General features: G+C 43.2%; 1 protein-coding gene across 1 annotated transcript in view; it reads right to left on the reverse strand.

The window, feature by feature from the left end:
• The window catches only part of LOC134329526 (interferon-induced protein 44-like), a 37717-nt gene that overhangs the window by 2945 nt on the left and 10096 nt on the right, over positions 1–24676 (reverse strand). The window contains exons 4-7 of the mRNA XM_063010811.1: positions 23740–23911; positions 21503–21603; positions 20798–20977; positions 982–1125 (exon numbers count right to left, since the gene is read on the reverse strand). Of these exons, the coding sequence (XP_062866881.1) occupies positions 982–1125; positions 20798–20977; positions 21503–21603; positions 23740–23911 (597 nt within the window). The remainder of the gene's footprint in view (positions 1–981; positions 1126–20797; positions 20978–21502; positions 21604–23739; positions 23912–24676) is intronic.

Genomic DNA, 24676 nt, shown 5'->3' on the forward strand with positions numbered 1-24676 from the left:
TTCCATGCTCTTTGCTTTGTTTTCCTTGTTCCATGCTCTTTGCTCCGTGCTCCTTGTTTCATGCTCTTTGCTCTTTGCTCCGTGCTCCTTGCTACTGTTATTTGTTTTGTAGTGTTTCTGTCCATTTACCTGCTTCTTTCTGTTATTCTTGTTTAGCCTGGTTTTAGCCCAGTCAGCCTTTATGTTATAGCCTGTACCTTAGTTAGCCTTTGTCTGTTTGTGTTTGTCTGTTAGCCTAGCTTGGTGCGTTAGCTCGGTGCGTTAGCTCTGATATCCTCTGCTTAGCCGGTTTAGCCTTTGTTTATTAGCTTGATTTTAGTTTGTCTCCGTTTAGTCCTTGTAGCCCTGTTTAGTCCTTGTTAGTCTGTTTAGCCTTTTGTTCTTTAGGATTAGTTCTATCTAGTTCCGTTACCCTCTGTTAAACCATGTTAGCCCTGTTTGTCTTAGTCTTGTTCTTGTCTTGGTGTTTTGTTTTTATTTAATAACTTTGGTTAATACATCTCTGCGAGTGTGTCCGCTCCCTTCTTGTTCGTCATAGCCCATAAAGCGTTACAAGAGCGTCGAAATAATCTGCCTAATAAGTTCAATATTTTATCGAAATCCTCTCTACTGAGGCAGCTCTGACCCACTTTTTAAACTATAAGTTAAAACATCATATTTTTAAAATGATTTTATTTCTTAACATTAAGTTGACTGCTTTTAAATAATCTTCTCAATACATTTTTATAAACTTTAGCAAACAAGGGGGCAATGACTGACTTTTTCTAAAGGTGATGTGTTGAACAGCTTTGGGTTATAAATAAATAAAATGACATTTACAAAATGTGTGTAGTATCAGGTTTTGTTAAAATATATACTCATTATGGAATAGCAGGGGCAGTTGAAAAGGGGGCAGTTACTTTTTAACACAGCTGTATGTAACCACTGTGTCTAGTTTAACTACTGCAGAACTGTTTCAGGATGTCATTGACATTTGCTTACCTTGTATCCCTCCTGGACAAAACCTTTTAAGGCTTCAATGATGTCCTGATCAAGTGTCTCAGATTTTTCCTCAAGTCCCATAATATCATTGAAGACGAAAGCCAAGGGGGAACCATCGTGTCCTTTAATATGATGGGTTTTATACTGTAAAATATATGTATATATAAATATGTATATGTAAAACTTCCTTGATGAGCTTTCACTAAATGACTAAGTGAATTTGCTTGCTGGTAGATTCACGACGGTTCCAAGACTCCACCATCACAGTGAGGTTCACTGGTGTTCTAGAACTTACAATAATGTATATTGAATTTTTTCCCTGGCACCTTCTGACAGGAGCGTCATACATGGGAAAACGTCAGGGTGATTCTAAACATCTGACAGGGCACTTAAATTTTTTGGAACATTTTTAAAAATATTTTTTAAACTATTAGCTGTTGTTCTTTAACTTTTCTTGTTTACCAAAAAGCAAACATCACACCCCCTTTGCCAATGTTGGGCCCCTAAGCAAGGCCCCTAAACCTAAATTGCTTAAATTGTAAAGAATAATCATGTTATCAAAAACATAAAAAATAAACTAAAGATAATATAAATAGAGAAAACAGGATATAGAGCTTATTAGTCCGCGCAGCATTTTATTTTTAAGGGTGTTTGTGGTCCATTGTAATTTTTCACCCATAATTCCTGACTGCTTAAGTGAGATTTATATTCTACTGGACAAGTGTTCAATTGGCTAAACTAACTGGAGAACTAATACCAGTAACATTTATTAAAGGGTGCATGTTGATTAAATTAAAGTAATGCTTTTCAAATAATATGCTGTTTTTACTCAGGTTCACATCATATCATTTTGGGCGACATGCTGGCTCAGTGGGTAGCACTGTCCTGGGTCCTGGGTTTGATCCCAAGGTGGGGTGGTCCGGGTCCTTTCTGTGTGGAGTTTGCATGTTCTCCCCGTGTCTGCGTGGGTTTCCTCCCACAGTACAAAGATGTGCAAGTGAGGTGATTGGAGACACAAAATTGTCCATGACTGTGTTCGATATTAAACTTGTGAACTGATTCTTGTGTAACGAATAACTACCGTTTCTGTCATCAATGTAACTAAAGTGTCTAAAAACATGAAGTTAAAATCCTAATAATGAAATAAAATAAATAAATAAAAAACATGTTGTGTATTAGGAAGCCTGTAGTAGCTGGTGAACGTGCCCCGGGTTCCCAGCGAAACAGGTCTTACAGAGCTCAGAAAACAAAGGCTTCTTATAGTAAGCCTCCCAATTAGGGCTGATCACCCGCAGCTGGGGGCTGGCCTACTTAAGCCAGCTCCACTCAGCAGCGGGTGTCGCACCTTTTGTTTGTTTTCTCTCTCGTTGTGGCAGCTCGTCCACGCTTCGTTTGTAGCCATAGGTGGTACCCCTGGTGGCTTTAGGTCATCCGGGTGTGTAAAACCGCAAGGTTGAGGTAGTTAGGGTTTTCTTTCCTACCTTCTTAGAACCAGCGTGGTGCGACGCCGTGCAGTCCTCGAACTGCTGTTTATTTATGCGCTTGGCATTTCGCTTTAGCGGTTTCATTCAGCGCCGTCATTCAGCGCTGGTAGTAGCTTCGGCGTTAGAGCCTTTAGTCAAGCTGATCATTGGATTCTGTAACCGCTGGGTGGTGACGCCGTAGAGTACGCGGTTATCGCGCCAATTTCCCAGGGTCGAATCCGCATGTCTGTATCTGTCTAACCTTACTTGTTTTTGCTCTTTTGTTTCAGATCGGCGTACCTCAGCCCCGCGATCTAAGGCTAAGGGCAGCCGATCGAAATCCGCGCTAGCCTACCGCAGTATCGGGGCTAGCGTTCTGTGAAAGTTTTCTCCCGCACTCATTCACCGGAGCGCTTAAGGCGCGCTCGTGCTTTTGTTTCTCCAGCGCTACGTTAGCGCAGTGGTAACGCTCCCGGCTGTCACGGCGTAGACCCGGGTTCGCGTCCAGCTTTCTTCGTTTGTTCCCTTTTTGCATTTTTTCATTTAGCTGCGTCATCAGCTTCCGTCGGAGTTTCCGATCGGTTTTTTTTGTTCTCTTTTTGTTAACTGTTTACCTTTCCGTTGTCCTTATTTAAATAAAATAAAATATTCTTTATTTTTACTTCTGCATTTGTGTCCCTTTCTTCCCACGTGACAGAAATGTGCGACCATTCCATGGACGCAGCAGAAGTACCGCCCCTTGCTGACGTACTACGTCACCAAGGCGTGGCGTTAGGCAGGCACGAGGTGGCCCTGAACGAGTTGGCGCAGCGGGTAGTTGCGCTCACCCAGCAGCTGCCAACTTCAGGGACCGGCCCGGACTCCACAGCCCACTCTCCTACCCACTCCGGAGTGTGTGGAAACCGCGACACCCCTATCCCTCCTCCTGAAAGGTATTCGGGAGAAGCTAGGAGGTGCCGTGGCTTCCTCCTCCAGTGTGCCCTAGCATTCGAGCTGCAACCCTCTCGTTACCCCACTGAGCGGTCGAAGGTTGCTTACATTATATCCCTGTTGACTGGCCGAGCATTAGAATGGGCTACCGCCCTCTGGGAACAAAATGCTCCAGAATGTTCTTCTGAAAGCTCCTTTAAGGAAGCCCTAAAGGAGACCTTCTTCCACCCTTCGGGGGGCCACGAGGTAGGTCCACGCCTACTTGAGCTCACCCAGGGTGGTCGGTCAGTCGCGGACTATGTAATCGAGTTCAGAACACTAGCGGCGGAGTGTGGTTGGGACGAGGGGGCTCTTACTGCCATCTTCCATCGTGGCTTATCAGGTAAAGTGAAGGACGAGCTGGCCACTAGGGACCCCCCAACTACCCTTAAGGCCTTCTATACGCTGGCCACATCTATTGACACCCGCCTTCGCCAGCGGGCTCGGGAACGAGGTACCTATCCTCCGTTCACCCGCTCGCCGGCGCCTCCTACATCTCCTCCACCTGTCCTGGATCCCGAACCCATGCAGTTGGGCTCAGCGCATGCCAACGCCCCATCGGCATCGGGTTCGTTTTCTCGACCCCGGCAACCGGTAAACAACTAGGCCGCTCTCGTGCCAGGGAGTCGGGAGCGAGCCAAATTACCATCCCTGCCCAAGGTCTACTTCTGCAGGCCCGGTTGTCTTGGGGTCTGGGAAACACAAACCTTCGAGTTTGTGTTGATTCAGGTGCGGTGGAGAATTTTATTGACAGCACTCTGGTACGCAGGCTGGGGATTGAGGTCCAACCGCTAGCCACACCAGTGTCGGTCTATTCTGCGGATGGCCGACCTGTAACGGGCAGCCCGATAACCCAACAGACAAAACCTCTCACGTTGCGTCTGCAAAACCACGAGGAACGGATCACCTTTCTTGTGACTCACGTTCCTCACCTCCAGGTGGTTTTGGGGTATTCGTGGCTGCAAAGACACAATCCCCAGATCGACTGGGCCACCGGATCAATCTTCATCTGGGGAACGCGGTGTCGCGATTCGTGCTTGCTGCAAGCTGGCACGAGTTCCGCTCCGACCGACCCCAAGATGGAGGTCCCGGATTTGGCAGCTGTTCCTCCTGTGTACCATGATTTACGGGAGGTTTTTAGCAAGTCCAGGGCGCAGGATTTGCCCCCCCACAGACCGTTCGATTGCGCCATTAACTTGTTGTCCGGCACTACTCCTCCTAGGGGGCGCCTTTTTTCGCTCTCCGGCCCTGAGAAGGTGGCTATGGAGGAGTATGTGCGCGAGGCGCTCAAACAGGGGTTCATCCGTCCTTCCTCCTCCCCAGCCGGGGCAGGGTTCTTTTTTGTGAACAAGAAGGACGGCACCCTGCGCCCCTGTATCGACTATCGCGGTCTGAATGCCATTACGATCAAGGATCGGTACCCGCTGCCGCTGATGGCCACGGCTTTCGAAGCCCTTCAGCGAGCATCTGTTTTTTCCAAGCTCGATCTACGCAGCGCGTACAATCTGATCCGGATCAGGCAGGGGGATGAGTGGAAGACTGCGTTCATTACGCCCACTGGCCACTATGAGTACTTGGTGATGCCATTTGGATTAATGAATGCCCCCGCAGTCTTCCAAAGATTTATCAATGAGGTCTTGCGGGAGACCCTTGGTAAATTCGTCTATGTTTACTTAGACGACATTCTTATCTTTAGTCGGTCCATCGACGAACATATAGGGCATGTCCGACGGGTTCTCCAGCTCCTGCTCAACAACCACCTGTTTGTCAAGCTGGAGAAGTCCGTCTTTCACTCCCCCACGGTTTCGTTCCTGGGCTTTATAGTCTCCGAGGGCACCCTGCGCATGGACTCGGCTAAAGTATCTGCTGTGGAGAATTGGCCAACTCCAAGTTCTTTACGCCAAGTGCAAAGGTTTTTAGGCTTTGCAAATTTTTTTCGGCGTTTCATAAAGAACTTTAGCTCAGTCGCTGCCCCGTTAACGGACCTCACAGGCAAAGCTCCGTTCCAATGGACGGTGCAGGCCCAACAAGCTTTTGACAAGCTAAAAACACTCTTGACAACTGCTCCTATCTTGCAGTTGCCAGACCCAGAGGAACCATTCGTTGTCGAAGTGGACGCCTCCGAGGTCGGGGCAGGGGCAGTTTTGTCCCAGAGAGTGGGGCCAGGGAAGAAGCTGCATCCGTGTGCCTTCTTCTCGCACCGCCTGACTCCAGCCGAGCGGAACTACCCGGTTGGAGACAGGGAACTCTTGGCCATCAAGTTGGCATTAGAGGAGTGGCGACACTGGCTCGAGGGGGCTAAACATCCTTTTCTTGTCTGGACGGATCACAAGAATCTGTCGTTCATCCAGCAAATTAAGAGGATGAACTCTCGTCAGGCCCGGTGGTCCTTATTTTTTGGAAGGTTCAACTTTACACTGTCTTATAGACCGGGGTCCAAGAACGTTAAACCGGACGCTCTGTCTAGACAGTGGGAACCAACTAGGCCGGAGACCGGACCTGATCCTGTGATCCCCTCGACCCAGATAGTGGCCCCAATCACATGGGGCATATCAAAGGTCATTCGGGATGCCCAAAGGGCCGAACCCGACCCCGGTGGGGGACCTCCTGACAAGCTGTACATACCTTCATCCGTACGGCGTCAGGTCTTCGAGTGGGCTCATGCTTCCCATTTTGCGGCGCACCCAGGTGTGACTAAGTCCCTGGTCTTGCTGCGCCGAAGATTTTGGTGGCCGGGGATGGAGAACCAGGTGCGTGACTTGGTCCGTGCCTGCTCTGTGTGTGCTCTGAACAAGAGTCCCAGAGAACGCCCGCGGGGGCTTCTCCATCCGTTGCCAATACCTGCTAGACCGTGGTCCCACATTGCCCTGGACTTTGTCACAGGCTTGCCAAAATCCAGGGGGTTCACGGCGGTATTGGTGATTATCGACCGGTTCACCAAGTCTTGCCGGTTCGTTCCACTGCCCAAGCTTCCATCCGCTATGGGTACTGCGCAAATCATTCTGGATCATGTGGTGAGAGCACATGGGGTCCCATCAGACATTGTGTCTGACCGGGGTCCACAGTTTGTGAGCCAGTGCTGGCGGGCCTTCTGCCAACTCATTGGCGCCAAGGCCAGCTTATCCTCCGGGTATCACCCGGAGTCTAACGGGCAGTCGGAGAGACTGATCCAGGATCTGAGCAAGATGCTCAGGTGCCTGACGGCAGGGAATCCGACCACGTGGTCGGATAAACTAATGTGGGCAGAATTTGCTCACAATACCCTGCATCATTCGGCTATTGGCATGTCACCATTTGAGGCTCAGTTCGGATACCCTCCGCCGCTCTTTCCTGAGCAGGAGCAGCAGGTTGCGGTCCCGTCTGTACAGCTTCATGTCCGCCGCTGCCGCGCTGCCTGGCGCAAAGCAAGGCAGGCACTGGTGGTCGCCCAGCGCTCCATGAAGCGCAATGCTGACCGCAGGCGGCAGCCGGCTCTCACCTTCCGGCCAGGCCAACGCGTACTTGTGTCGACGAGGGATCTTCCCGTTCGAGGTGCCCCTCACAAGTTGGCACCCAAGTACATTGGTCCATTCAAGGTGGTAAGGCGGATCAACCCGGTGACGTATAGGTTGGAGCTTCCTCCCCGCATGAAAGTGCATCCAACCTTCCATGTCTCCCAACTCCGACCATTTATGTGCGGGGGAGTTTCACCCCCTCCCAACCCTCCCGCCCCTCGTATCATCCAGGGTGCCCCTGCCTTCACGGTTCGCCGGCTGCTAGATAGCAGGAAGGTTCAGGGTAGCACCCAATACCTGGTGGATTGGGAGGGTTACGGCCCTGAGGAACGTTCATGGGTACCGGCTCGCCAGATCTTGGACCCTGAACTGATCCGCGAGTTCCGACGGAACCGAGCTGCGGGTCTTGGGACCTCAGGAGCGGTCCCTAGAGGAGGGGGTTCTATTAGGAAGCCTGTAGTAGCTGGTGAACGTGCCCCGGGTTCCCAGCGAAACAGGTCTTACAGAGCTCAGAAAACAAAGGCTTCTTATAGTAAGCCTGCCAATTAGGGCTGATCACCCGCAGCTGGGGGCTGGCCTACTTAAGCCAGCTCCACTCAGCAGCGGGTGTCGCACCTTTTGTTTGTTTTCTCTCTCGTTGTGGCAGCTCGTCCACGCTTCGTTTGTAGCCATAGGTGGTACCCCTGGTGGCTTTAGGTCATCCGGGTGTGTAAAACCGCAAGGTTGAGGTAGTTAGGGTTTTCTTTCCTACCTTCTTAGAACCAGCGTGGTGCGACGCCGTGCAGTCCTCGAACTGCTGTTTATTTATGCGCTTGGCATTTCGCTTTAGCGGTTTCATTCAGCGCCGTCATTCAGCGCTGGTAGTAGCTTCGGCGTTAGAGCCTTTAGTCAAGCTGATCATTGGATTCTGTAACCGCTGGGTGGCGACGCCGTAGAGTACGCGGTTATCTCGCCAATTTCCCAGGGTCGAATCCGCATGTCTGTATCTGTCTAACCTTACTTGTTTTTGCTCTTTTGTTTCAGATCGGCGTACCTCAGCCCCGCGATCTAAGGCTAAGGGCAGCCGATCGAAACCCGCGCTAGCCTACCGCAGTATCGGGGCTAGCGTTCTGTGAAAGTCTTCTCCCGCACTCATTCACCGGAGCGCTTAAGGCGCGCTCGTGCTTTTGTTTCTCCAGCGCTACGTTAGCGCAGTGGTAACGCTCCCGGCTGTCACGGCGTAGACCCGGGTTCGCGTCCAGCTTTCTTCGTTTGTTCCCTTTTTGCATTTTTTCATTTAGCTGCGTCATCAGCTTCCGTCGGAGTTTCCGATCGGTTTTTTTTTCTTCTATTTTTGTTAACTGTTTACCTTTCCGTTGTCCTTATTTAAATAAAATAAAATATTCTTTATTTTTACTTCTGCATTTGTGTCTCTTTCTTCCCACGTGACATTGTGTTTAAGAATCTAAAATCATTTAGTGTAGCAAGTATACATCAATTACAGGCAAAAAAAAAAAGTTTTTTTTTTTTACTTTTTTTTGTCCTGCTTCATTCAGTATCATTTTTTCATCCAAAAATAAAAAAATAAAAAAATAAATATATATATATATATACTTATGTAATGTTATGTAATGTTATGTAATAAGTAAATGTACTCACAGCTTAAGGATGTGCAGGTCTTCTGCAGAAGCTCTCAGTGTTACTCCTTTTATAGATGCACACACACACACAAACACACACACACACACACACATCAGTTTTTTTATGTAAACTGAAAGTAAAAATGAATTTCACTTCTTGAAACATGATTTAGCTGCTTGTACACAGTCTGTATAAAACATTTTCACACTTTTGCTGTTGTAACCACTTTAGGAAATGTTGTAAAGTAAAAGTGAAAGTTAACGAAATCTTTTTTACTCCAGCAAAGTACAGATAGTATCTGAGATACTCCGAAAAACTACTTACCCAGCTAACAATTTTTGGTTCCCAGAACGTTCCGGGAACGTTAGTTTTTGGTTCCCCAGAACGTTCTGGGAACGGATCATTTTGGTTGCCCTTTGGTTCCCCAGGAAAGTTTTCTTTACGGAAATAGAACGTTCCCGTTTGGTTGTGCATTATAGTTCTGTGAACGTTCCCCTAACCTTCCCGTAACCTTAAAATTATTGAAACCTTAAGGGAACCTTGTACTAACCTTTAAATTATTGAAAACTTTAGACAACCTTGCAATAACACTCCGGTAACACCGGCAGCCCGTGTCGGCTCTGACTCTTTTTGAATGACTGCCCAGAATTGGGCCAAATACACTGGCCCAAATCCGGATGCCAGATCTCCGCCGACTCTCCCATAACTGGGCCGGAATAGCCCCCGAAACACTGCGATACTATTTATTTACCGTTTTATCTTCTCCTTTCACATCCTCATAGATAAAATAGTAGATTTATGCTACAGATTAACTACAGATTGTGCAGTAGAAAGTATTTTATTAAGATAATTGCAGCAAGTAGTATAATAATAATAATCAGAATATTATAAATAAGACCAATTACAAAAGTGAACCAAAATGACAGCTATATGAATACTATACATAGAAAATAACATATAATTGCATGTAAGAATAATAATTATAAAAGTAAACAATATATATATATATTGTTACGACGAATCTTTTGGTCGAGAGGCCCTGAAGAAGCAGTCGGATAATTCCAGAAAGTACTCTTCAAAACACTTTATTAAGTGTACAAAATGATCTGTGAATATATGTCAGAGCTAAGCCGATCGGCGCTCCTTTCTCCTGTAATCTGGGTGATCACCGAAAAAAGAGTGCCTGCGTCTGAGCGCGCCGGTTTTTTAAACTAAGCTAGGCTCCTCCTCCTTTACTGCTGGTGGAGCCAATGAAGTGTGCTAAAAAGCCCAGGGCTCCGCCCCCCCCCCCCCCTCTGTAGGAGTCAGGAAGGGAGCATGGCCGGCGCCATTTTGAACAAAGGGGACATGGCCGGCGCCATTTTGAACAAAAGACCACGTGGGTGAATGCCGGAAAACTTCCCATATTAAATTTACGTTTTTTTATGTTCCGAAAATCCTAACAACCCCCCTTGAAAGCATCTTAATGCTTTCACATTAACTTTTAACTTTAGGTTAGGTGTTTCTAGATTCCAGGAGAAAAGGATAGCTGTCAGCAACCCCCCAATTTAACCCCTTCTGACTTACATGGCCACTGGGCTGAATTTTTACAATAAAAGGTATCTAAAAATAAAAAGGCTACCAGTTAAACTAAAGGAACCGTACCTATCGCAACAGCTCCTAACCCTAAAACAAACAAACAAACAAAAATAAAAATAAAAAATAGAATAGGAAAACAAAATAAAGCAATTAAAAAAAATAGGAAATCAAAAACGAGAAAAAATAAAAACAATGGGTGCGTAGCTTCTACAGGAAGTCCGTTCAGGTTGTCCTCCACCGGACGGAGCTGCAGATATTCAGAAGGGGCCCATAGCTCCTGTTTCTCTGCATGACTCCTACTGTCCCATGGATTCTACCCTGTCGGTCTTACCTGTTTCCGCAGCGGCACAAACATTTAAACGATGAAACACAGAGAATATCTTTTCTAAAAATAGCAGAGTACCAAACATATATACATCGTACACAATCCTGAGCTAACCCCTTGCGTTTTGTAGCTAAACTATGTGTGTTGTACTTAACTAGTGTTTTCAAGGATGATCTGCGTGTCTGCGAACTATATGCTTATGTTTTTCCCTCCTAGTCTAACCAAATCCTTTCTCTTCTTCTTGTTCCGGTGGCTCCTCTGGACTCTTCTTCCGCATGGTTGGTTTCGCTGGGCGTTTCTGCTGTGATTTGTTCCCTGTTGGCTGGTCCAGTTGGTGTCACTTCTGTCCCTCGGAGTGGGTCTTCCAATTCCCACGAAGTCTGCCTCTATTAAGTATTAAGTCCTACAGTACCGGTACAGTCAAATACATACCGTGTAAAAGAAATCTAAACATGATGAACTTACATTTTAATGTAATAAGCAATGTAGTGACATGCACCACCTACTACCTCTAAATTACAGAAAAAAAGCTCTACAGTGTGGGTATAGTAATAAAGAATTAAATATAAATGTAGAAACGTAAATTTTCATACAAAAAAGGTTGTAGTAGTTACCATGTCACTTGGACTACTCACTATTTTACATAATAGTCTTACAGCATGAGTATAATAATAAAGAATGAAATATAGACATTTTTCATTGCAATTTACATTGCTTATTACATTAAAATGTACGTTTAGATTTCTTTTACACGGTATGTATTTGACTGTACCGGTACTGTAGGACTTAATACAGTTGTGGTGAATGGTACATGTCACTAGGTAATACAGAACTATAACCGGGTTTTATGCACTTTTGAGAGGCTCCCTTGGCTTTTCAAGGCAGATAAAGCTCACAATCACGAAATAGCGTTAAATAAAAATAAACAGAAAGACTTTTAAAAACATATTAGATTGCAGTTAAATTTTAATTTATCAGGATATGTAATTGTCCGAAGAGATAGACAAAAAGGTAATGGTGGCGGAACAGCAACTTTTATTAGAGAAGGAATTGGGTACAAAATTGTTCACATAAGTTGAGAATTTGAGTCTATAGTGATGGAGATATGGGGCATGAAAGGGAAATTCACAGTCGTTAATGTATATAATCCTTGTTAAAAAACTATCATTAGATATTTTAGTAAAAATGGTAGGGACATATCAGGGTAAGGCATTTTGGTGTGGAGATTTCAATGCACATAGTACGCTGTGGGGTAGTTCTGGCACGGATGGCAATGGGTATAGCATAGCTATTGAAGAGTTTATAATGGAAAAAGGATTGGTATGTTTAAATGATGGTAGGGGAACTAGATTTAATATATTAAATAACTCAGAGTCTGCAATTGACTTAACGTTAGCTTTCCCTGACTTGGCTGGAAAGAGTACTTGGGATGTATTACAGGGGACCACTTTAGGCAGTGATCATTATCCTATATTTTGTGTACTGGGAATTGAGGTAATCAGAGAACAGAGAGGATATTTATACAGATGGAATTTTAATAAAGCGGACTGGACGAAATTCTCTGATCTATGTGAGATGAGGTTGAAGGACTGGTCAATGTCAACAGATGTAGAGAAATGTAACAAGGAATTATGTGATATGATATATAGGTCTGCTGAAGAAACCATTCCAGAAAAGAAACATTATGGTAAGAAGGCAGCAGTGCCCTGGTGGACATCAGAGTGTTCTGTAGCAGTCAGGCAGCGTAATAAACCCTTGCGTGTGGTGCGGAAAACACTTTCACCAATAGATTTAATCAAATATAAACAAGCCCAAGCTAGAGTTAGAAAACTTATAAAATCAGCTAAAAGAGAGTATTGGAGGACTTTCTGTAGTAGCATTGGAACTGACATCCCTGTCAATGAGGTATGGAATATGATTAGGAAAATGAGGGGTATAAGAAAATCTGGGACAATACCAGTATTACAACAGGGAGACTGGGAGGCGGTATCTGATATGGACAAAGCAGAGGTTTTGGCTCAATCTTTTGTAAAGATTCATGGATATGCAAACTTGAGTAATGAAATGATGGCTTGCAGAGAAAGAGTTGTAGCACAATATCCTGAAGTGTTACATAAAAGAAAGGGGTTGGATAGTGTATTAGATTGTGATCTTACATTAATCGAATTCAGACAAGCAATAGCAAGATCTGGTCAGACATCTCCAGGTAAAGATGGCATATGTTATACTATGTTTAAACATTTATCTGATAAATCACTGGGTGTTGTTTTGGAATTTTATAATAAAATAAAATTCAGGGCAGATTCCCTCTGCTTGGAAATTGGCTACAGTGGTTCCAGTAGGGAAGCCAGGGAAGGACCTGTCTGATGCAAGTAGTTACAGACCAATTTAATTGACTTCCCATATAAGTAAACTTATGACGGATGATAACAGAGAGGCTATCTTATTACCTAGAACGGCAGAATAGTTTTTCTCCATATCAGAGCGGATTTCGTAAAGGAAGAATGACTATGGACTCAGTACTATGTCTGGAATCTGACATTCGGAAGGCACAAATTTATAAAGAAGCTGTAGTTGCTGTGTTTTTTGATATAGAAAAAGCTTATGATATGCTGTAGAAAGAGGGTTTGCTAATTAATATGTCCGAGCTAGGAATTGGAGGGAGGCTATACAACTGGGTAATGGATTTTTTGCAGGATAGATCAATACAGGTCAGGGTAGGAACCATGTATTGGATAAACCTAAAGGGGCAAAATGAGAGTCATCCAGCGTTACATGATTGCAGTAACCATCCCCACAGTCCTATTAGAAACTTTGGGTGCCTAAGCAGTAAAGAAGCAGACAACATGGGACTACAGGCTTGTAGATTCAGCTGTACAGTGCCTAGGTCAGTGATACCACCTTGGATGTTCGAATTACCCAGTGTAGACCTGACACTGCATGAAAAGCAGTATAATAATTCAGAAATTCCAGCTGCTACAGTATTGGTGCAACATCATCTGGCACAAAAATACTATAATATTCTGCAGATATATACGGATGGATCAAAGCATCCTACTACAGGAACCACAGCAGCAGCAGTGTATATCCCAGGCTTTCGAGTAATTATCAAAAGACGATTAACAAGTAATCTCTCGGTGTTTGCCACTGAAATAGTTGCCATTCTGCTGGCGTTGCAATGGGCCGAAGAGGTATGCCCAATGAGAATAGTGATTTGTTTAGATTCCTTGTCCGCTTTACAAAGCGGGGCAGTCTACTTGTAGGCCAGATCTCATTATAGAAATTTATCAGACACTGTTCAGATTACATATGAAATTAATATCAGTCAAATTCTTATGGGTTCCAGCACATGTAGGAATAATCGGAAACGAGATTGTGGATGTAGCTGCAAGACAATGCCTAAAACGAACAAGATGTGATTTTGACATCCCAATTAGCAAGGCTGAGGCAAGAGTGGTTGTTAAACAATTCGTGAGAAAGGTATGGCAGGGTGACTGGGAACAGGAATTCAGGGGAAGGCATCTATTTGCAATACAGCCAAAAGTAGGTTCGGGTACAGGTGGAGGACATGATCAAAGACAAGCAGTTATACTAACTCAGCTCCGGATAGGTCATACAATGTTAAATTCCTCTCTTCACTTAATAAAAAAACACGACACAGGGCTTTGTCAATACTGTCAACAGAGGGAAACTGCTGAACATGTATTACTTATTTGTAAAAAACATTCTGCACAAAGATCACTATTCATTGATATTTTAAAGGAAAAGGGACACAAAGATTTCACTATGAAGGGGTTACTTTCTTATGGGGCAGGGATGGGTATAGTACACAAGCAGGTGTTTTTTTTTTTTTTTTGTGTGTATCATTAGTATTAGTAGGGCTGGGCGATATATCGAGATTTTATAAAATATCGATATATTTTCATACGCGATATAAGATAAGACAATATCGCGTATATCGATATAGATGTTGCGTTCCAATTAGATCCGACAGTTCGTCTTTCTCCCAGTTAGTGTCTGCACATGTTCACCTGCCCGCCCCCCTCCCTCACCCTCACTGAACACAACTCCCCCCTCCCCACCACCGATTCCTTCTGCCATCATTACACATTTCTGTAAGTAAAACTCCATGATAGCATGGAGACGGTGGAGGAGCTGGTTAGTAAAAAGAATAATAATGGCTCAGTTATTTGGAGATGGTTCGGATTCAGTGGTGGAGAAGTGTCAGATGAGCAGCAGAATAATGGATTCTGTAGGGAATGCCGAAAACAAATCCAGACCAAAGGTTCCAGCTCACCCAGCTCCATGTACCTTTGCTCATTCGTTTTTCACTTCAAATCCCAAAGTTGAAAAACAAGAAAACGAGTCGTTATTCGTTTCAAAAACCAGTATTGGAAAACGGAAATGCACGCGCTGACATGCATGTATTTACTTTATAAACAGTGTATGCGTGTGTTGAGAAAGTAATAATAACGTAGCGGTGCGTCTCCTGTTGTTCTGACTTGTGTGTTTGTATATGTGATGTGCATATATTTGCTCTATCTGTAAAAAACAAACATTATGGGGAGTGATTTCTGTACTGGATGTTGTACGTGATCATGTTAGTTTATACTGGATGATCGCCCGACGTCCGACACGTCATTTATTTATTTATCTTCTATTATAGTATTTCTTGTTGTCGGCCAATAAACAACCAAAAATTAATAAAATTGCACGAACTAACACTACAGTAAACAAGGAGCAAACAGCAATTAAACAACAAATAAAGCTGTTAAATAATAATAAAGTGCAGAACGCTGAATAAAATGCATTAAATAACGTAATAGGTACACAGTAACATGAACGATTAGTTCTGACTGTATTACAGAACTGAGTTCTATACAGTATAAAAAATAATAATCCAAATGGTAATGTTGTGGCGACGGTGATGTAAAACAATGTATAAAGTCCAAACATGTGAGTGGGGTTTAACGAGAACGCTACTTTTAATGTCATACAAGCTCAGTGCAAAACACGCAAGCGCAGCCGGAAACGGTCAATTTCTGTTATCTTCCCTACACACTCGCTCCCTGCGCCCTATAGTCCACTTAACATTCTTAAAGGGCCAGACAATATATTTGTAATTCACATTACAGGACAGGCGAGACGTTAGAAACCTTTTTCTTAAAATAGTTTTTTTTTAAGGAAAAATAGTTTCTGTGTGAGGGACAGTTCTGATCTAGCGGTTAAGGTACTGGACAAGTAATCCAAAGGTCGCTGGTTCAAGCCCCACCACTGCCAGATTGACACTGTTTGGCCCTTGAGCAAGACCCTTAACCATAAATTGCTTAGACAATATACTGTCACAGTATAAATGTAAATGTAAGCTTCCCCAGCATGAATGTTACTAAAAGTGCCTGTAAAAAATTTGGAACATGTAGCTTTGTCTCAAAAGTGTCTTGTTGTTATTACCTTATGGGATGAAAAAATATCGAGATATATATCGTATATTGCCATTCAGCTAAAATATATCGAGATATTACTTTTGATCCATATCGCCCAGCCCCAAGTATTAGTATTGTTATTATTATTATTATTATTATTATTATTATTACTACTATTGTTATGAACCACTTGAGGGCAGCATTGAGTAGAAAAGTCACTTCCAGAAATCTCATTTCACACACATAGTAGATGGCGGTAATGCACCTTTAGTTGGACTGCCACCTGCCATTAACCTAAAAGAAGAAGAAGAAGAAGAAGAAGGCTGGTTGGAGACTATTCTTTGTAACTCTGTTCGTTTGCTTCTGGTAACTCTGTTTGTTTGCTCCTGGTAAGTCTGTTCGTTTGCTCCTGGTAACTCTGTTCGTGTGCTCCTGGTAACTCTGTTCGTTTGCTCCTGGTAACTCTGTTCGTTTGCTCCTGGTAACTCTGTTCGTTTGATCCTGGTAACTCTGTTTGTTTGCTCCTGGTAACTCTGTTTGTTTGCTCCTGGTAACTCTGTTCATTTGATCCTGGTAACTCTGTTCAATTGCTCCTGGTAACTCTGTTCGTTTGATCCTGGTAACTCTGTTCGTTTGCTCCTGGTAACTCTGTTTGTGTGCTCCTGGTAACTCTGTTCGTTTGATCCTGGTAACTCTGTTCGTTTGCTTCTGGTAACTCTGTTCGTTTGATCCTGGTAACTCTGTTCGTTTGCTCCTGGTAACTCTGTTCGTGTGCTCCTGGTAACTCTGTTCGTTTGCTCCTGGTAACTGTTCGTGTGCTCCTGGTAACTCTGTTCGTTTGCTCCTGGTAACTGTTCGTTTGCTCCTGGTAACTCTGTTCGTTTGATCCTGGTAACTCTGTTCGTGTGCTCCTGGTAACTCTGTTCCTTTGCTCCTGGTAACTCTGTTCGTTTGCTCCTGGTAACTCTGTTCGTTTGCTCCTGGTAACTCTGTTCGTGTGCTCCTGGTAACTCTGTTCATTTGCTCCTGGTAACTCTGTTCGTTTGCTCCTGGTAACTCTGTTCGTTTGATCCTGGTAACTCTGTTCGTTTGCTCCTGGTAACTCTGTTCGTTTGATCCTGGTAACTCTGTTCGTTTGCTCCTGGTAACTCTGTTTGTGTGCTCCTGGTAACTCTGTTCATTTGATCCTGGTAACTCTGTTCGTTTGCTTCTGGTAACTCTGTTCGTTTGATCCTGGTAACTCTGTTTGTTTGCTCCTGGTAACTCTGTTCGTTTGCTCCTGGTAACTCTGTTCGTTTGCTCCTGGTAACTCTGTTCGTGTGCTCCTGGTAACTCTGTTCGTTTGCTCCTGGTAACTCTGTTCGTTTGCTTCTGGTAACTCTGTTCGTTTGCTCCTGGTAACTCTGTTCGTTTGCTCCTGGTAACTCTGTTCGTTTGCTCCTGGTAACTGTTCGTTTGATCCTGGTAACTGTTCGTTTGCTCCTGGTAACTCTGTTCGTTTGCTCCTGGTAACTCTGTTCGTTTGCTTCTGGTAACTCTGTTCGTTTGCTCCTGGTAACTCTGTTCGTTTGCTCCTGGTAACTCTGTTCGTTTGCTCCTGGTAACTCTGTTCGTTTGCTCCTGGTAACTCTGTTCGTTTGCTCCTGGTAACTCTGTTCATTTGCTCCTGGTAACTCTGTTCTTTTGTTTCTGTGTAAGCTCTGTCTTGTGTTTAGTCTGTTTAGTCTTGTTAAGTCTGTTTACCCTGTTTAGTGTGTTTAGCATTTAGCCCTTTGTTTGTTAGCTCTGTTAGTTAGCCTTTGTTTATTAGCATTAGTTTTGTTTGTCTATGTTTAGTTTTTGTAGGGTTTTGTTCAAGTAGCTCTTTTGTGTCTGTTTAGCTTAGTCCATGTATGTTTAGATTAGTTTAACTTTAGTTAGTTTAGCATTCTTCTTTGTTTGATGTTTAGCCTAGTTTTTGTTTATTGTTTAGCTTAGCATAGGTTGTGTTTGGTTTTGGGTACCATTGTCTTGTTGTTACCTGTCTTGTCTTGTTGTTAAAATATATCAGTTTATTCATCTCTGCGTGTGTGTCCGCCCCTCCTGTCCGTCTAGCCCACATACCGTTACACAATCTGCATCTCGGTGCCCCCTTGCTGACCAAAACACAGGACATAGCCCCACCGACGGAACTGATCCTGAAGTTAACAATTCACTAAAAGAGTTTTTTTTTTATTCTCCAAAAGCTGAAATCCCCACCATCTAGTATAGAATGGGTGGGGAGGGACAAGTGCCTATCAGCTGCCTTGCAGAGAACAACACGAAGCATGGGTGCAGTCAGCTATAAATATACTATAATATTATAAGTGTAATTAGTACAAAAAAAATACTCACAGTATCAGGATGTGCAGACCTTGTGCAGAAAAGCTCCCTGTGTGTCTCTGTGTTACTCTTTTTATAGGGTCAAACCTGGATCTGGAACCACCCTCATTCTAGTGGCACCATTTCACTGTACCACACCCTCACCAACAGCACAAAAAACTGTCAACAACATTGTTTATACATGTTTATACAAGTTATTTCATTTCTTGTAACATGAAAGTGAACCTGATTCAGCTCCATAGTAAAATCACAATTTAAAATCAGGTCGCTAATAATGAGGAAGAATTATTGATATGATGTTTTAACTGTGATGTACCAGTACCAACCCTAGATTGGTTGTCAAAATGGTAATTATATCCATTGTAAAAGACGTTCACAACACAATAAAGTGTATATAATACGTCAAGGGTTCTTAATACTACTGAATTTGCTTCATGTCTCAGCTCTGTAAAAGCTCTGTAGCTTTAATGTAAAAGGAATGTAAAATAACATACAGACACATGATTTACATAAAAGATTAAATGTTAAAACTTTAAACTGGAAGCATGAATTTGTTTATATATATATTTACATTCTCAGCATTTAGCAGTTGTGTTTATCCAAAGTGACTTACAGTATTGTGACAGTATACTGTCTGAGACAATTGAGGATTAAGGGCCTTGCTCAAGGGCCCAACAGCAGCAACCTGGAAGTGGTGGGGCTTGAACAAGCGACCTTCTGATTACTAGTTCATTAACCACTAGGCAACAAGACTACTTCAGGATGTTTAGATCTTACAAAGTTGTTTGTTTTTTGTTTAATACTCTTAGATATTGAGCAACCACACACACACACACACACACACACACACACACACACACACACACACACACCCTCACACACACACACACACACCTTCACACGCACACACACACACACACACACACCTTCACACACACACACACACACCCTCACACAGGTTATAAAGGTTTAACTGAAGGTTAACAGCATTTATCTTGAATTAAAAGTAAAAGTGAATTACATATAACAGTAACATACTCCATTAAAGATAAAACAGTAAACAGTTTACAGGAAATACCCTGATTTAAAAACAGATCCGACTCTTCTCAGCTGAACAACAGCGCTGTTGTTTACTGGGTGCAAAACATCTAATCTAATCACAGAAGAGCACAAAGCTTAACAACAATTATACAGTGCTTATAATATCGTCTAAGTCAATATTTTGACTAGGCCACTCAGAAACCTGCTTTTTTTTTACTTTAATGATTTTTTCCCCCAATTTTGATCCATTTTTACCCAGTTGTGTTATGCCTCCTCTCTACTGGTGCTGACCCCGTGCCCTGATTGAGGAGAGCGAACACGACCCCTCCGACATGTGCGCAGTAGCCGACTGTATCTTTTCACCTGCATGAGGCGAGTTCATATGTGATCAGCTTTGTGCATGAAGAGCCACACCCTGATCAGCGTTATCCCTTGACTCTGTGCAGACGCCATCAGCCAGACAGCAGAGGTCATAATTGCACCAGTTATGAGGTCCCTATCCGGCTCCCTCCCTGTATGAACAACAGCCAAACAATGTATTCGAAATTTGGTTTGCTAGCGTATTTTAGCGTATTTTGCTGTTCTAAAGTACATCTGATTTGTGCTTCAAACATAACGCTTATGGTAGGACGGGATATTTTCCATCCAGATTTTCTGGTAGTCTCCCAGGTCCTAAAGCTGCAAAGCATCCCCGCACCCTTACACTCCCACCAGCTTATTTTATATGATGCTCTTATTATAGAATGCTTAGTCAGCTTTTTACCAGATGGAACAGGACCCATGTTAACCCCCCAAAAATGTTTATTGTATTTGTATTTCTGTATTTTTTGTAGGCCCCTTTTCTTTTCCATTTTAGTCATTTCTAATTTCCTATTGCAATTCTTTTGCTGATTGCATCACCTCCACACCAACCAGCGTCAAGTTCCACACAAAGCCATGTCACATACTGAACTCCCCCACCACTTGTGCCGAGAGGGCACTGAGAGGGAAAGTGTGGCAACTGGATGCCCGGCCAGGATGGTAGCACTACAGAGATTCGAACTTGTGAGCTGAAGCTGTCTGCACTAGTTAGTCAGCGTAATAGGCTGCTGCCTGATAATAATGTTGCTGTAATTTTTACAATTGCACAAAGAACAGCTGAGGGAATCAGTAAGATGCCATCCATACATATGTACTGTACAACATCGTGTAAACATTTACCTTAACTGTACTTAACTAAAAACTAAAAAACTAAAAAAAAAAAACACATCCAGATGGTCCTGTAGAATTATTTATTACCCATTATGTGTATAACTTTTTTTTATTAAGAAGGATGATCCTACCTTGACAAGTATTTTAACAATATTGTATATAATACAATTATATATAATACAACATCCACAACATCTGTTTAACATCATATGTAGGCATCATGAAAACTAGTAAAGCATTTTATTTACTCCAACTGTTTATACTGTCTGTCATATAATATATCAACAAACACCAAACAAAAAAGAGATTTAATAAATGCTTGCTACAACATTAGCATCTCAAGAGTCCTCACTCAGGTTTATGACTGGGGGCTTTTCTCTGCTGTGCATCGTTGGCGATGTTCACGATCTGATCGAGCGCTTTGAGGATCAGAAAATCCATGTCATCCTTTGTGTCCACTTCCTCATGGTAGTTCTTCACAGGAAAGATGTGATTCATGGGAACACCCACCAGATTCCTGCACTCCTCCATCTGGAGAAAGAAATAGAAAACACAACATTACAGTCAGCTCCAAAATTACTGGCACCCTTTGTAATCTTCTTCTTCTTCTTTCGGCTTTTTCCCTTTTTCAGGGGTCGCCACAGCGAGTCATCCTCATGATCGCTCATTGATTTGGCACAATTTTTACGCCGGATGCCCTTCCTGATGCAACCCTCCCTAATTTATCGGGGCTTGGGACCGGCACTACAATGCACTAGTGCATCTAGCGGCTAGGTATCTATAGGACAATTTAGTGTTTCCAATTAACCTGGTGGCATGTTTTTGGACTGTGGGAGGAAACCGGAGTACCCGGAGGAAACCCACGCGGACACGGGGAGAACATGCAAACTCCGCACAGAAAGGACCCGGACCGCCCCACCTGGGGATTGAACCCAGGACCTTCTTGTTGTGAGGCGACAGTGCTACCCACTAAGCCACCGTGCCGCCACTGGCACCTCTGGTAATAAAGGCTAAAAATGAAAAAGGAAATAATTTTAAATGAATGACTTAAAATACCTTTGCCTTGATTTTCTTGCTTGTGTAGATCTTCCTTATGTCTTTCTTAACCAGTGGACAGACTTCATCTGGTTTCGTCATGATGATCACCTGAGGCATGTCTGGACAACATGAAAAACAATTGGTAACTTTTATTTTATTTAAAGGGCTCCAACAAATAAAAAGTATTTAATCTTTTTTGTGAGGTTATTTTGGGTTGTTTTGAAAACCTGCTGGTTCATATTTATTTGCTGATGTAAAAACCTCTAGATCTAAATGTCAAACTCATTTTCACAGAGAGCCACATCTGCATCATGGTGGCCCTCAAAGGGCCGATTGTAACGTATCCTGCTGTGATTGCAGTCGCCTTTTACGTCGTCTTGGACAATTTGTTGTTTTTCTTGGAGGCTAATTTCTGTGTTTGGTGTCAAAATACCAAATTTATTCTGTATATTTACATTTATATTGTCGGGCGGCACGGTGGCTCTGTGGGTAGCACTGTTGCTTCACAGTGAGAAGGTCCTGAGTTCGATCCCCGGGTGGGGCGGTCCGGGTCCTTTCTGTGCTGAGTTTGCATGTTCTCCCCGTGTCTGTGTGGGTTTCCTCCGGCTGCTCCGGTTTCCTCCCACAGTCCAAAGACATGCCGCTAGGCTAATTGGAGACACTGAATTGTCCTATAGGTACCCGGCTACTAGGATGCACAAACCAGTGCATTGTAGTGCTGGTTCCAAGCCCGGATAAATAGGGAGGGTCGTGTCAGAAAGGGCATCCGGCATAAAACTGTGCCAAATCCCGCCGGTAACCCCTAACGGGAAGAAGCCAGAAATGCCGACCCCGTAACTGAAAACCGGACAAAGGCTGAGGAACAAGAAAAAGAAGATTTACATTTATATTGTCCTTCTTTCAATGGCGCACCCAGAAATGTTTCGTAGGGGTGGCCAGACCGGGCCACTGAAAATCTTGGGGTGGCACATCAAAATGAAAAACCATAACTATATTTCAGGAAGTCTGTTACTGTAGTATACAGACTAGTTACGACTAATCTGATGTGCATAGACTAATACGGTACAATTAGATTTGTTTTATTGTGTAATGTATCTGTACATATATTGGGTGATTCATTGTTCTTTTAGGCAAGTTAACCTATTTCTTAAAAGGACAAATATACACTTTTCATTTATTTGAGAGAGTACATTAATGGTAAAGAACAAATAATTTACTGAAAACAAGAATGCTGAAGTTTAAAAACATCACAAAAGGCCTCCAATTATTTGTAATACAGCTTTATTGAACTTTTTATAAGAAGACTTTTAAGAAGAGATTGTCTGTGGACTTTCTCTTCATTGTCTGCAAATTGCACAGCACAGTGACTGATAGTAGCAGCTGGACCGCTAACGCGGTGACTAACGCGGTGATCTAAGTAATTCGACACAGTAAAAAATGAACAGTTTACAGACTCAGAGTAGATACAGTTTTTACTAGGTCAGTATTGTATGACTTGCCCGTTATCAGTTTAATGGTCTCTCAGCTTTCACTGATGCACCAGAGAAACGAGACCGTGACTAGCAGCTGCACTCTGTGAACTCACCTGCACAGGTACACCGTGCAGCATCGAGGCAGGGCGTCGGGAGGGGGGGGGGGGGGGGCGTTGGAGGGTGGTGGGTGTTTAGAGTGTGGTACAGCGATGGCGGTTGGCTGCCTGCATTTTTATTTTTACATGAACTATTGTAAAAAAAATATACATTATTGACAGAAGTGGACAGCACCTAATGAAATACATGAGAAAGAAGCAGGGGGGGGGGCACTTGACAGCGCCACTGCCTCCTTTACCACAAACACGCCTCATAACACAAGAGAAGAACCGGTTTCTCTTCCCGAAGCACAAACTTGTTTTTACTTTCACATCTTTCCTAAAATTTTCTCCTTCTGCTTCAATTTTCTTTTCTTGAACATTTCATGCTTAATTGTAAATATTTCTCAGCATCACTTGTTGGAAAACCGCCTGAGTTAAACACTGATGTAGAAACACTGTCATCTAGTGGCGGTATGCGGTCACTTTGCGGGTCACAAAATCGGCATGCATTGTAAGAGATGCACTTTCTGCACTTTTCTTAATATATCTAGCTCTGTTAAATGCTCATGAGTACACTGTATAGGTAACCTTTAAATAAAGTGTCAATATTTAATGTGCATTTAAAAGACTTTGTTATTCTTGCATAAAAACAATTACTGACAATGTTAATTACTGACAAACTTACCCAAATCTGCAGCGGCCAGACGAATGTGTTTCAGCCGCTTAATGACTTCATCGTGCATTATTGACACAGTGTTTGCTTCCATAACGTAGACCAGGCAGAAGGTCTGCTGCTCAAGACTCGGGTCACTTCTGTAACTGTGGTCTTTATCAGACAGGGGGGATGCAGGATTAAACTGAATGAGGAAATAAATATTAGTCACCTTTAAATATGTAAAATACATTTGTGAAATGATGTTACATAAACAACTGTTTTGTACCATGGTATAAAAAGTAATCAATCCCTTCCTAATTGTTTCTGTTTTTGCATATTTGCAAATCTTTACATCATTTAATTAAAAGGAAATCTAAAGTAAATTAGAACATACTTTGTAAAACACCGGGTCTGTCTGAAAACTTAGTGATCTTTCTACAAAGACGTATTTTACGTCACCCTACACTCTTGAGAAGAGGGCGTGTCTAAATTCTTAGATACCTGAAAACACTCCTACTTAAGCGATTTAATTCTGAGTGATAATCTGACTGAATAACGAGGGAGCGTCCGACACCTCCTCAGTGCTGAAGGCAATCCCAGCATTCAGTGCGGCATAGCGTTTCTCACAAAAAAACTACAAACATGATGGATGAACATGGATCAACAAACGGAGTTCTTTTAGAATGTAAATAAATTCTTATTGATTTTCAATTGAATTTAATAAGTGTTGTTTATTTGTAAATTCAGGCTCGTCAGGGACAGTTTAACAATTTTCTGTACATGGAGGGAGACGTTAGTTGTGTCGCCTCAGGCCATTTAAATCAACTGTGTTAGCTTAGTAAGCTAAAACTGCTGTGTTGTAATCGGTGCAGTAATCACTAAGTAGAGATGTCACATTTCCAGCCTGTGTATGCTCCTGGAGCTCTTGAGTTCACAGAGCAAGTGTACTGTGTCTGTGTGCCACACC

Source organism: Trichomycterus rosablanca, chromosome 15, assembly GCF_030014385.1.
Source record: "Trichomycterus rosablanca isolate fTriRos1 chromosome 15, fTriRos1.hap1, whole genome shotgun sequence".
Lineage (NCBI taxonomy): Eukaryota > Metazoa > Chordata > Actinopteri > Siluriformes > Trichomycteridae > Trichomycterus > Trichomycterus rosablanca.